Source organism: Nannobrachium achirus (assembly GCF_963921795.1).
Source record: "Nannobrachium achirus genome assembly, chromosome: 3".
In the NCBI taxonomy this organism is placed as follows: Eukaryota; Metazoa; Chordata; class Actinopteri; order Myctophiformes; family Myctophidae; genus Nannobrachium; species Nannobrachium achirus.
Window position 1 is genome coordinate 74,109,243 of NC_137812.1, and position 12,806 is coordinate 74,122,048.

The 12,806-nt window shown below is 40.4% G+C and overlaps 1 protein-coding gene across 1 annotated transcript in view; it reads right to left on the minus strand.

The window, feature by feature from the left end:
* Positions 1-780: 780 nt before the first annotated feature.
* LOC308282505 (calpain-1 catalytic subunit-like) overlaps positions 781-12,806 on the minus strand; it is a gene marked incomplete at both ends in the record, with an annotated part of 29,972 nt that continues 17,946 nt past the window's right edge. Inside the window, 13 exons of the mRNA XM_080722870.1 lie at positions 781-807; positions 1,734-1,792; positions 2,245-2,358; positions 2,608-2,686; positions 3,229-3,297; positions 3,766-3,830; positions 7,300-7,357; positions 7,601-7,663; positions 7,876-7,915; positions 8,444-8,655; positions 8,757-8,768; positions 11,090-11,259; positions 12,600-12,760. Of these exons, the coding sequence (XP_080578996.1) occupies positions 781-807; positions 1,734-1,792; positions 2,245-2,358; positions 2,608-2,686; positions 3,229-3,297; positions 3,766-3,830; positions 7,300-7,357; positions 7,601-7,663; positions 7,876-7,915; positions 8,444-8,655; positions 8,757-8,768; positions 11,090-11,259; positions 12,600-12,760 (1,129 nt within the window). The remainder of the gene's footprint in view (positions 808-1,733; positions 1,793-2,244; positions 2,359-2,607; positions 2,687-3,228; positions 3,298-3,765; positions 3,831-7,299; positions 7,358-7,600; positions 7,664-7,875; positions 7,916-8,443; positions 8,656-8,756; positions 8,769-11,089; positions 11,260-12,599; positions 12,761-12,806) is intronic.

Below are 12,806 nucleotides of genomic sequence, written 5' to 3' on the forward strand. Positions count from 1 at the left end.
AATCACGACTAGGGTGCCGTTTGGACGACTAGGGTCTCTAGAGACACCGGCAAAATAAATAATCGGATGTGTCACCGTTCAGATGACAAGACCCCCCCATCCTGTATGCGATAATGGAATCCGTAGGGATACGGGGGTGAATAAATCAGTATCCGTGGCTTGTGATTGGCTGAACGGAGGTCGGGAGCGCTCGCTGTGTTCGCTTGGAACGCGTGGAGATGCCGAACGTCGGGGTTAAGATTTACTATTCTGTCCTATCCTGACATAACTCGGACGGCGCTGAGTCGGCTCATTCGACCTTCGCTATGCTCGACACGACGACTCGGTCGATTTAGCTAGCTCGGCGGTGTATCACGTGGCTCAAGGTCGCCTGAGACGGCGCGCCTCCGTCCTCATTACAGAAAACAAGCGCTCCCTCCACAAGCGTCTCCTAGGGATTCCAAAATAGCGTCCTGTATGATATGTTCTTTGGTAGAAGTATGTCAGTGATAAAAGGATGATTAATAGAAAACTAATAGTTGAATTAGTGGAGCATAACCGTACAATAATAGTAACAATGTAAATGAATATCTCTAATGGAGACAGTATGGATACATGTGTGCGGTCATGCTAATTGTTGCTAGTAGTACTGTAGCTCCATCTAGAGGTCAGGTGTGGTGATGCAGGCACAAAGAGAGAGAGAGAGAGAGAGAGAGAGAGAGAGAGAGAGCCTCCAGTGGTTGTCATCTACATCCTGTTTCCTGTCGACTCGTAGAGGTTCCAGCCAATCACAGAGCTTCGTCAGCCACACATGGTCATGTACAGCCACTGTAGACACAAACACAAAGTAACTAAAGTACATTTACTCAAGTACTGTACTTAAAGGATTACTTCAGCCATTTCCAACCTGATCTTCATATGAGTGAGCCGATCTATAAGCTCACAGCGCACTGCAAGGCCACACCTTATCAGCTTGTAGATTTCACATTTTCAAAATATCTCGTATAGTCATATAGTCAGAATCATAAACGTTCTTGCATATTGAACAAATACTTTTACTTTTGCACTCGTCGTATCGTTTGATGCCAATACTTTAACTCAAGCTACATTTGGATCGAGGACTTTTACTTTGTTAAAGAGTATTTCTACCATGTGGTATTGCTACTTTTACTGAAACACACCTTAAGGGCGAGAAGCGACCATCGGGTGGCGCTAGACAGTGTCTCTGTGGGGTGTCACATTGTAAGAGGCAACCTGCACGCCACGCGGTCGTGTTGTGTATTGACAGACTCACAGACTTACGGACAGACATGAGGTGGGCGATTTCATACTAACTGCGACCACACTAGTCTGACAGCTAAAACACACAGGCATGCACACATGCGTGTTGCATGTGAGTGGTGTGTGTGTGTGAGCGCGTGCATGTGTGTGCCAGAGCCTTATAAAGAGAGTTCTTCCAATGCGGGGTCAGAAACAGCGCGTGGTTCATGTAAGGCGAAATGTCACTTTTCCCTCATAGACTTCAATGCATTCTGTAAACTATCACTATTCACCAATAGATGTGTATGTAGAAGAACCATGAAGTGAACAGGAGTGACGCGACTCTCTCTGTAATATACAAGGCTCTGGTGTGTGTGTGTGTGTGTGTGTGTGTGTGTGTGTGTGTGTGTGTGTGTGTGTGCGTGCGTGCGTGCGTGTGTGTGTGTGTGTGTGTGTGTGTGTGTGTGTGTGTGTGTGTGTGTGTGCGTGTGTACCTCAGAGATGTTGAGTTGTGCCGTCCCGGTATTCTCCCGGTCCAACTGCTGGAAGGCCTCTGAAATACAGAACAACAACAACATGACATTAAAAACAAAATCTATAATTGGACAAGGATGACCCCTGAGTATAACGAGTATGTAACTAGTATTTAACTAGTTAAGTGTGTCTGCTATGCAAAGGCAAAACACTTATTGTAATCCAACATAATTAATTAGTTAGTTATTGATCCCATACATTTCAGCACGTAACAACTCCTGCACGATTTACGCCACCCCCGCAATATATACATCAAAACGTGCAGCTCGGCCGTTGACTTTCAATGGGGGGGAAAAATAAACTTTGGCGTCACATTACTCTGCCATACTTTTGCATAGCGTGATTTAAACTTTAAAACGCTCACATGACTTTGGACTTTTTCCGGCCAATAGGGACGAGCTGTAATTGCTTTCTAGTATTGAACTAGTATTAAACTTTAATATTTAACTAGTATAAAACCAGTTTACTCACTAAACATGGCCTCCAGCTTCACCAGGCAGCAGGTAAAGTTGTCAAAGTCGATGGTTTCTCCGTCAGCGTATCTGGCAACCAGCATCTGATACAGCCTGTTGTTGAGCTTAAATCCTGAAAACACACACAGTATCTGGCAACCAGCATCTGGTACAGCCTGTTGTTGAGCTTAAAGGAGTAGTTCACCCCCAAATTACTTTTTTCCTATTGATTACTCATGCCATGGTGACTTTAGTTCAATAATATTTTTTGTATTTGTTGCATTCCTAAGACAAAAAAAGTATATAGTAAATTCATCGGAATCAATTGGGGTAAATGTATTGAAATCAAATTATTGATTTGGGAATGTCATGTTTTTCTTACCAGCGTTCTCCAGAGCCAGTCTCATCTCATAGGAACTCATAGATCCAGATTTATCCAGATCAAACTCCCTGAACACGCCCTGGGGAAAGTAATCAAGTACATTTACTCCATTACTATACTACACTTTACTATACTATACTATACCAGTAAGACGCCTAAGGGCGCAATATGGGCTTAATATTGATGAGCATAAAAGGGATTCTATTAGAGTGGTTGTCCTAACAGGGCATCATCTGGGAATCAGATGTAGAGGTCAGCTCCATGTATGGAGATCTAGATGATCATCCAGTTGTCTCTATGTATGGTTATCCGGGGTTAGATCTTTGATGAGGTGATGTCACAACAATGTGATGTCACAATGTCAACAAACAGGTCAACGACATTGAGGTGTTACTCACGTACTAGTTTTCATAGTTAAATGTGACATACGGTCGCAACTATATACACAGTTGTACACAGTTGGAAAAATCTTGTAATGAAGCACATTTGCAGTCAGTGGTGCAACCGTGTGTGTGTGTGTGTGTGTGTGTGTGTGTGTGTGTGTGTGTGTGTGTGTGTGTGTGTGTGTGTGTGTGTGTGTGTGTGTGTGTGTGTGTGTGCGCGCGCGCGTGCGTGCCTCACCAGCCACTTCCTGATTTTGTTCCACAGAACCTGGAACTCAATGAGACCCAACCTGGCACTGCCGTCTTTCTAACAGACACTGTTAAAGAATGTACACACCTTTGACTACACACTGTTAAACAGTGACCAGGACTTCACATAGCACCTTAGACTGACCATGACTCTACAGGACTCGACTAGGACTTTGAACTATGACTTTGAACTATGACTTTAGACTAGGACTTTAGACTAGGACTTCAGATTATGACTTTGAACTATAACTTTAGACTTGGAATTTAGACTAGAACTTTAAACTAGGACTTTAGACTAGGACTTTAGACTAGAACAACTTTCAACTAGGACTTTAGACGTTAAAGGATACATCCAAGAGTCTGACCATGCATGTCTCTACAGGACTGACTAGGACTTTAGACTAGGACTTTAGATTATGACTTTAAACTAGGACTTTAAACTAGGACTTTAGACCAGGACTTTAGACTAGGACTTTAAACTAGGACTTTAGACCAGGACTTTAGACTAGGACTTTAAAAAGGATACATCCATGAGGCTGACCATGGCTCTACAGGACTCCATGCTGAACCCATCAGTCTGCAGGTCTCTGTCTGTATTCACACATTAAACACATCATAAACACATCATAAACACATCATAAACACATCATTAACACATCATAAACACATCATTATATTAATACATTAAACCATCAGTCTGCAGGTCTCTGTCTGTATTCACACATTAAACACATCATAAACACATCATTACATATCAATACATTAAGCCATCAGTCTGCAGGTCTCTGTCTGTATTCACATATTCAACACATCATAAACACATCATTACATATTAGTACATTAAACCATCAGTCTGTAGGTCTCTGTCTGTATTCACACATTAAACATTAAACCATCAGTCTGCAGGTCTCTGTCTGTATTCACACATTAAACATTAAACCATCAGTCTGTAGGTCTCTGTCTGTATTCACATATTCAACACATCATAAACACATCATTACATATTAGTACATTAAACCATCAGTCTGTAGGTCTCTGTCTGTATTCACACATTAAACACATCATTACATATCAATACATTAAGCCATCAGTATGTAGGTCTCTGTCTGTATTCACACATTCAACACATCATAAATATATACAGTATAATAATGTAATAATACATTTAACACTGACCAATACAGCATAACACTGGGTTGATTGTGTGTTCATGTTTTAATTATTTTAATGGATAAAGTGAATGTGTGTGTTCATTATTTTAATGGATACAGTGAATATGTGTGTTGGTTATTTTAATGGATACAGTGAATATGTGTGTTCATTATTTTAACACAGTGAATGTGTGTGTTCATTATGTTAACACTGTGAATGTGTGTGTTCATTATTTTAACACAGTGAATATGTGTGTTCATTATTTTAACACAGTGAATGTGTGTGTTCATTATGTTAACACCGTGAATGTGTGTGTTCATTATTTTAATGGATACAGTGAATATGTGTGATCATTATTTTAACACAGTGAATATGTGTGTTCATTATTTTAACACAGTGAATGTGTGTGTTCATTATGTTAACACCGTGAATGTGTGTGTTCATTATTTTAATGGATACAGTGAATATGTGTGATCATTATGTTAACACAGTGAATGTGTGTGTTCATGTGTTTTAACACAGTGAATGTGTGTGTTCATTATTTTAACACAGTGAATGTGTGTGTTCATTATTTTAACACAGTGAATGTGTGTGTTCATTATTTTAACACAGTGAATGTGTGTGTTCATTATTTTAACACAGTGAATGTGTGTGTTCATTATGTTAACACCGTGAATGTGTGTGTTCATTATTTTAATGGATACAGTGAATATGTGTGATCATTATGTTAACACAGTGAATGTGTGTGTTCATGTGTTTTAACACAGTGAATGTGTGTGTTCATTATTTTAACACAGTGAATGTGTGTGTTCATTATTTTAACACAGTGAATGTGTGTGTTCATTATTTTAACACAGTGAATGTGTGTGTTCATTATTTTAACACAGTGAATGTGTGTGTTCATTATTTTAACACAGTGAATGTGTGTTCATCCTACTAATAAAGGAGCAAACTCACGCTCTAACGCTCTAACGCTCTAACGCTCTAACGCTCACGCTTATCTACGTTTATCTATTCACTCGCTTCAGCAACTGATCCCAAAGTTCACATGGTATTGGCCATTAGCATTATACCAACGGTGACGGAGCCCGAATTTCATTTCTCCCAAATTAAAGCTGTTTATTAGCGTTTTCTTAACCACTTCTGTTGAACTCTGCTGTCTGTTGCCAGGGTTACGGTCCGTTCCTCCAGGCCATGGGATCTGTAGCCCCACACACACACACATCCCTCTCTCTTAGGAATACTCTCTCTCTCTCTCTCTCTCTCTCTCTCTCTCTCTCACACACACTTTCACCGGGTGCGTTTGATGTGTCTCATCTTCCAACGGGTATGAAAAAACTATGTGGAGCAAGCGCATACATCGCCATACGCACACACCAGTTACAGTAACTTTCCCCACAACCCACACTCTGCACATGAGCACATATCTTCGAACGGGTAAGGTCTAGTTATTTTAACACAGTGAATGTGTGTGTTCATTATTTTAACACAGTGAATGTGTGTGTTCATTATTTTAACACAGTGAATGTGTGTGTTCATTATTTTAACACAGTGAATGTGTGTGTTCATTATTTTAACACAGTGAAGGTGAGTGTTCATTATTTTAACACAGTGAATATGTGTGTTCATTATTTTAACACAGTGAATATGTGTGTTCATTATTTTAACACAGTGAATGTGTGTGTTCATTATTTTAACACAGTGAAGGTGAGTGTTCATTATTTTAACACAGTGAATGTGTGTGTTCATTATTTTAACACAGTGAATATGTGTGTTCATTATTTTAACACAGTGAATGTGTGTGTTCATTATTTTAACACAGTGAATATGTGTGTTCATTATTTTAACACAGTGAATGTGTGTGTTCATTATTTTAACACAGTGAATATGTGTGTTCATTATTTTAACACAGTGAATGTGTGTGTTCATTATTTTAACACAGTGAATATGTGTGTTCATTATTTTAACACAGTGAATGTGTGTGTTCATTATTTTAACACAGTGAATATGTGTGTTCATTATTTTAACACAGTGAATGTGTGTGTTCATTATTTTAACACAGTGAATGTGTGTGTTCATTATTTTAACACAGTGAATGTGTGTGTTCATTATTTTAACACAGTGAAGGTGAGTGTTCATTATTTTAACACAGTGAATATGTGTGTTCATTATTTTAACACAGTGAATATGTGTGTTCATTATTTTAACACAGTGAATGTGTGTGTTCATTATTTTAACACAGTGAATATGTGTGTTCATTATTTTAACACAGTGAATATGTGTGTTCATTATTTTAACACAGTGAAGGTGTGTGTTCATTATTTTAACACAGTGAATGTGTGTGTTCATTATTTTAACACAGTGAATGTGTGTGTTCATTATTTTAACACAGTGAAGGTGTGTGTTCATTATTTTAACACAGTGAATGTGTGTGTTCATTATTTTAACACAGTGAATGTGTGTGTTCATTATTTTAACACAGTGAATATGTGTGTTCATTATTTTAACACAGTGAATATGTGTGTTCATTATTTTAACACAGTGAAGGTGTGTGTTCATTATTTTAACACAGTGAATGTGTGTGTTCATTATTTTAACACAGTGAAGGTGTGTGTTCATTATTTTAACACAGTGAAGGTGTGTGTTCATTATTTTAACACAGTGAATGTGTGTGTTCATTATTTTAACACAGTGAATGTGTGTGTTCATTATTTTAACACAGTGAATGTGTGTGTTCATTATTTTAACACAGTGAATGTGTGTGTTCATTATTTTAACACAGTGAATGTGTGTGTTCATTATTTTAACACAGTGAATGTGTGTGTTCATTATTTTAACACAGTGAATGTGTGTGTTCATTATTTTAACACAGTGAATGTGTATATTCATACGTTTTAACAGAACTCACGTTTGGACACGACTCTATTCAGAACCGTCCTCAACTCTCTCACACTGATCTCCATGTCCTGACAGACAGACACATAACAGTGTTGTTATTATTATCATTATCATCAATTTAGGCATTTAGCAGACGCTCTTAAAAGGTAAGGACGACACGACAGTTCAGACCTTCAGTCGATATTTTAAAAGACGGTAAATGAGTTCTTCCAGAGCGACAATAAGCAAGGTACCATGAATACATCAAATGCATAGAATTAACAATTCAGAACAAATATAATTATCATCATTAATATCCTCATCAGACTCACGTCTCCAGACAGCTGTGCGAACATGGCTCTGAAAGAATCATCAATGTCTCTCTCTGTCACCTCCTGGTGGTGGAAACACAACATTGCACCTTGAGACAGTGAAATAATTATCTATACAATCTATCCTATAATAAACAGTTTAATCTGATTACCTATACAATCTATCCTATAATAAACAGTTTAATCTGATTATCTATACAATCTATCCTATAATAAAGCCTAGTTGGTGGGGTGGGGGGGGGAGGGCACATAGGATCAAAGATGGTCATTCTTACCTCATCCTCCAGGTTAGCAACGATGTCATCATCTAGTTCACTGTCTCACACACACACACACACACACACACACACACAACACACACACACACACACACACACACACACACACACACACACACACACACACACACACACACACACACACACACACACACACACACACACACACAGGTTAGTGTTCAGTTTGTCTTACACGCCACAACGCACATCCATTTTCCAAATTGCACACTTTCTATTTTGTTATTTTCTTTTTTTTTTAAACCGGACATTCTGCTTACTGAGAACTTTCACTGTTGGACTTAAATGCATATTTTGATGCAAATACTTTTGTACTTTTATTCAATTTGAATACAGGAGTGTTAGACTAACATTTCAGTATTGATATACAGTAGTTATACCAATAACTGAGTAATCATGTTTGGGCTTGGATCTCCATATATGGGTACCAGGGGTCTCCAAATATGGGTAACTGGTCCGATATGCATCACTGGCCAGATGGCCAAGACATGGCCGACCTCGCCCTGTAGGCATCTTACTGGTTTATATAATATAACAAACGACTCACAGCGTCTCCGTCTGCTTCTCGGCAAAAACTCGCAGCACGAAGTCGGCCTCCTTCCCGGGTTCGAAGGTGGACGGGACGATGAGGTACTCGCCCGGTGGGAGGCGGAGCCTGGCACTGACCTCACGCAGGTTGATGAAGCTCTCAGAGCGAGCGCACGATGAGTGGCGGAGGAAGAAATCCTTCTTCAGATGAACGCTCTGAACACCTCGATACTGAGGGGAGGAGACTTCATTAACTGAATGTCAACATTAAAAGGGTAAAATGTTTAACATAAACATGCACGCACGCATAAGCACGCACACACTGAACTCACCTCTTCAGGAATCTGTGAAGAAGAGAGAGACAGATATTAAAACGATTGTATGTTTGTTTGTGTGTGTGTGTGTGTGTGTGTGTGTGTGTGTGTGCGTGCGTGCGTGCGTGCGTGCGTGCGTGCGTGCGTGTGTGTGTCCTGACACATCACTGTGACGTTACTGTGATGTCAGGGGAACCACTCTGACAGAATCCCTTTCATGCCCATACATGGAGATCTCTGATGTCATCAATATTAAGCCCATGTCTAACAGGACACACAATATCTGTGTGACTGGTTCTACAGACAGGGATCTTCATGTATGGGCATAATGTTTATATGTATATGTATATGTATATTAACCTCATAAACAGTGAACCCTATGGTCAACATGTCCTGTCCCTGTTTATATATGTATAAGTATATATATATTAGGGCTGTCAAATGATTAAAAAGTTTAATCAGATTAATCACAGCTTAACAATTAATTAATCATGATTAATCACGAATCGAACTATGTCCAAAATATGCCATTTCTGTCTGTATATTGTTGTGGAAATGGAAAGATAAAGACGGAATAAGGCGGATACATTTATACAGTATGTACTGTATGTATGTATGTTTACCAGTAAGACTCTCTAATCGGGAGATAGAGCCTAAATGCAACAATAGTAGGTTTGTCATTCATGATGGAAAAAAACATTTTGGGGAACTTAAAAGTGTTTGAGGGGGAGATGATTACTTGATATCTGTCTACTCTGGGCTACAGATAATTCATTCAGTTGACACACGCAGCACAAGCCAAACTGTGCCGATTGTCTATGTCAAACCAGGGTCAACTAGCCTCGTTAACCTATGTTACACAGCTGGCAAATATGCGCAGTGTTGAAGACAAATGATCACGCATCCGATCGCGACCATTTCTCTGGATCTAATGCAAGCAGTTGAAGCCTAAACTCGTGGATTTTAATGTGTTGCTGTTGTCCTCTCCAATTGAACAGCCAAAGGTAGTAGTAGATCTCTATTTCAGATGTATTGATGATCCGTTATTAATCCAGTGGCAGCAATGTTTCCAAGATGTTTTAGCAACTGTTTTTCAGGCAGTCTCCCCCTCTGCTCTGCTCTCTTCTCAGTGAGTGAGAGTGAGAGAGAGGGGGAGGGGGGAGGGGGAGGGGGAACAGGCTGCGCAGAGTGCAGCCTGTGTTCTCCTCGGCTGCAGTGAATGGGGCCGGGTCGGTTATGCTGCACGTGCATTAATTGCGTTAAATATTTTCACGTGATTAAGCCCAAAATTAATTACCGCCGTTAACGCGTTATTTTTGACACCTATAATATATATGTATATTAACCTCATAGACAGCGAACCCTATAGTCAGCATGTCCTGTCCCTGTCTATATAACTATATTAATGTATATTACCTCATAAACAGCGAACCCTATAGTCAGCATGTCCTGTCCCTGTTTATATAAGTATATATATATATATATTATATTAACCTCATAGACAGCGAACCCTATGGTCAGCATGTCCTGTCCCTGTCTATATAACTATATTAATGTATATTACCTCATAAACAGCGAACCCTATGGTCAGCATGTCCTGTCCCTGTCTATATAACTATATTAATGTATATTACCTCATAAACAGCGAACCCTATGGTCAGCATGTCCTGTCCCTGTCTATATAACTATATTAATGTATATTACCTCATAAACAGCGAACCCTATGGTCAGCATGTCCTGTCCCTGTCTATATAACTATATTAATGTATATTACCTCATAAACAGCGAACCCTATGGTCAGCATGTCCTGTCCCTGTCTATATAACTATATTAATGTATATTACCTCATAAACAGCGAACCCTATGGTCAGCATGTCCTGTCCCTGTCTATATAACTATATTAATGTATATTACCTCATAAACAGCGAACCCTATGGTCAGCATGTCCTGTCCCTGTTTATATAAGTATATTAATGTATATTAACCTCATAAACAGCGAACCCTATGGTCAACATGTCCTGTCCCTGTCTATATAACTAATAGTTATATAGACAGGGACAGGACATGTTGACCATAGGGTTCGCTGTTTATGAGGTTAATATACATTAATATAGTTATTAACTATATTAACGTATATTACCTCATAAACAGCGAACCCTATGGTCAGCATGTCCTGTCCCTGTTTATATAACTATATCATGTATAATAACCTCATAACCAGTGAACCCTATGGTCAACATGTCCTGTCCCTGTCTATATAACTATATTAATGTATATTACCTCATAAACAGCGAACCCTATGGTCAACATGTCCTGTCCCTGTCTATATAAGTATATATAAGTATATTAACCTCATAGACAGCGAACCCTATGGTCAGCATGTCCCCTCCTTGTCTCCGGACCCTCCGGCGGTCTCGTTGGATCAGAGCCACCAGGAAGCTGCAGGCCTGCTCTTCATCCTCTGGGTCATCATCTTCCTCCTGCAGAACCACCTTGTACTGGGGGTTGATCCAGAAGGTGTCTGTTACATGCACACGCACACACACACACACACATACACACGCACACGCACGCACGCACACACACATACACACGCACGCACGCACGCACGCACGCACGCACGCACACACGCACACACACACGCACACACACGCACGCACACACGCACACACACATGCACACACACGCACACGTGCACACACACACACACACGCACACGTGCACACACACACACACACACACACACACACGCACGCACACAGAAAACTTGGGTTACTCTACCAATCACACATGAGGAACTATAAATACGAGGGGTACTCGCTGTATACCGACCAAGGTCTCTATAATAGCGTAGCTACTTCTAGTAGCTACACTTGCCTACCCTCAATGACCATACATGTACTTTAGATCGCATTTTATACATAAGTGGCGTTTCCATAAAGCCTCATAATGATTCGCAAAATCTTTTTATGGAAACACTTCAAAATGCGAATAAACATTCATTATCCGCAAAAGAAATGATCCGCTTGGAGGAGGTGGATTTTGAGGCTTTATCGAATAAACTAAATGCGCTTTTGTGAATGGAAACGGGTCAGACAATAAATGCGAATAGATTATGACGTTCTGGGTCCATATCGTCCTCATATAACACTTTCCCCTGCCGCTTAACGTCCATTATATACTAGCGTTAGCCCACAAAACAAACCGGTTGTTTGTTACACACAGAGTGACACGGACCGTGTGTAAATTCCTCCCGTTTTCACCTCCCGGAGTCAAGCCATCCGTGGCTAACCCTTCAGTGGCCGATCTACAAGCTCACAGCAGCTCGCATCCGTGTCTCCGCGCCGCGTTGTGAGCTTGCAGATCGGCAACCTTCCAGAGGACGCTGAAACTTGCAGGATGAGTGTGCACTGTGAAGCGACCGATCAGCAGTCAGACGTGCAGTGCTCACGTTCGGTCTGAAAAAATCAGCCCGATCAACTCATGCGACCATCGCTAATTCGAATGACACCCGCAAATGGAAACATGCTAAATTCGATTTGTTGTATTTCTGATAATTCGCTTCCCTAATTCGAATAAGTTTATGGAAACATGGCTAGTGTCTCTATTCCCAGGCTGTTTTCTACATGGCATCCTATCATACAGTGCATGGAAGCAATAGTGTGTTTAGCTTCCTCGTACATTATATTATATTATATATTTTAAGTCGGTCTGGATTAAGATCATCTGATAAATGTCTAGCTAACTGTGCAAAAGCAGCAAAATAAATGATATTGCGCGCGCACACACACACACACACACACACACACACACACACACACACACACACACACACACACACAGACAGGGTGGGGGTCTCACTAGGGTGGTTGCGGCAGCCCCCCGCGGTGCTCCCCTTCCTCCAGGTCCCCTCAAACTTCACGGAGCTCCAGAAGCTCAGCTGGTCGCTGTGGGCAGCATCTGCTGTCAGCATGCAGATCTCCAGCCTGGAGAACTGCCTCTGGAAGTCCCTGAACGACATCCTGATGGACGGACAGCAGAGGTGGGAAAAGTACTCACATTTTGTAC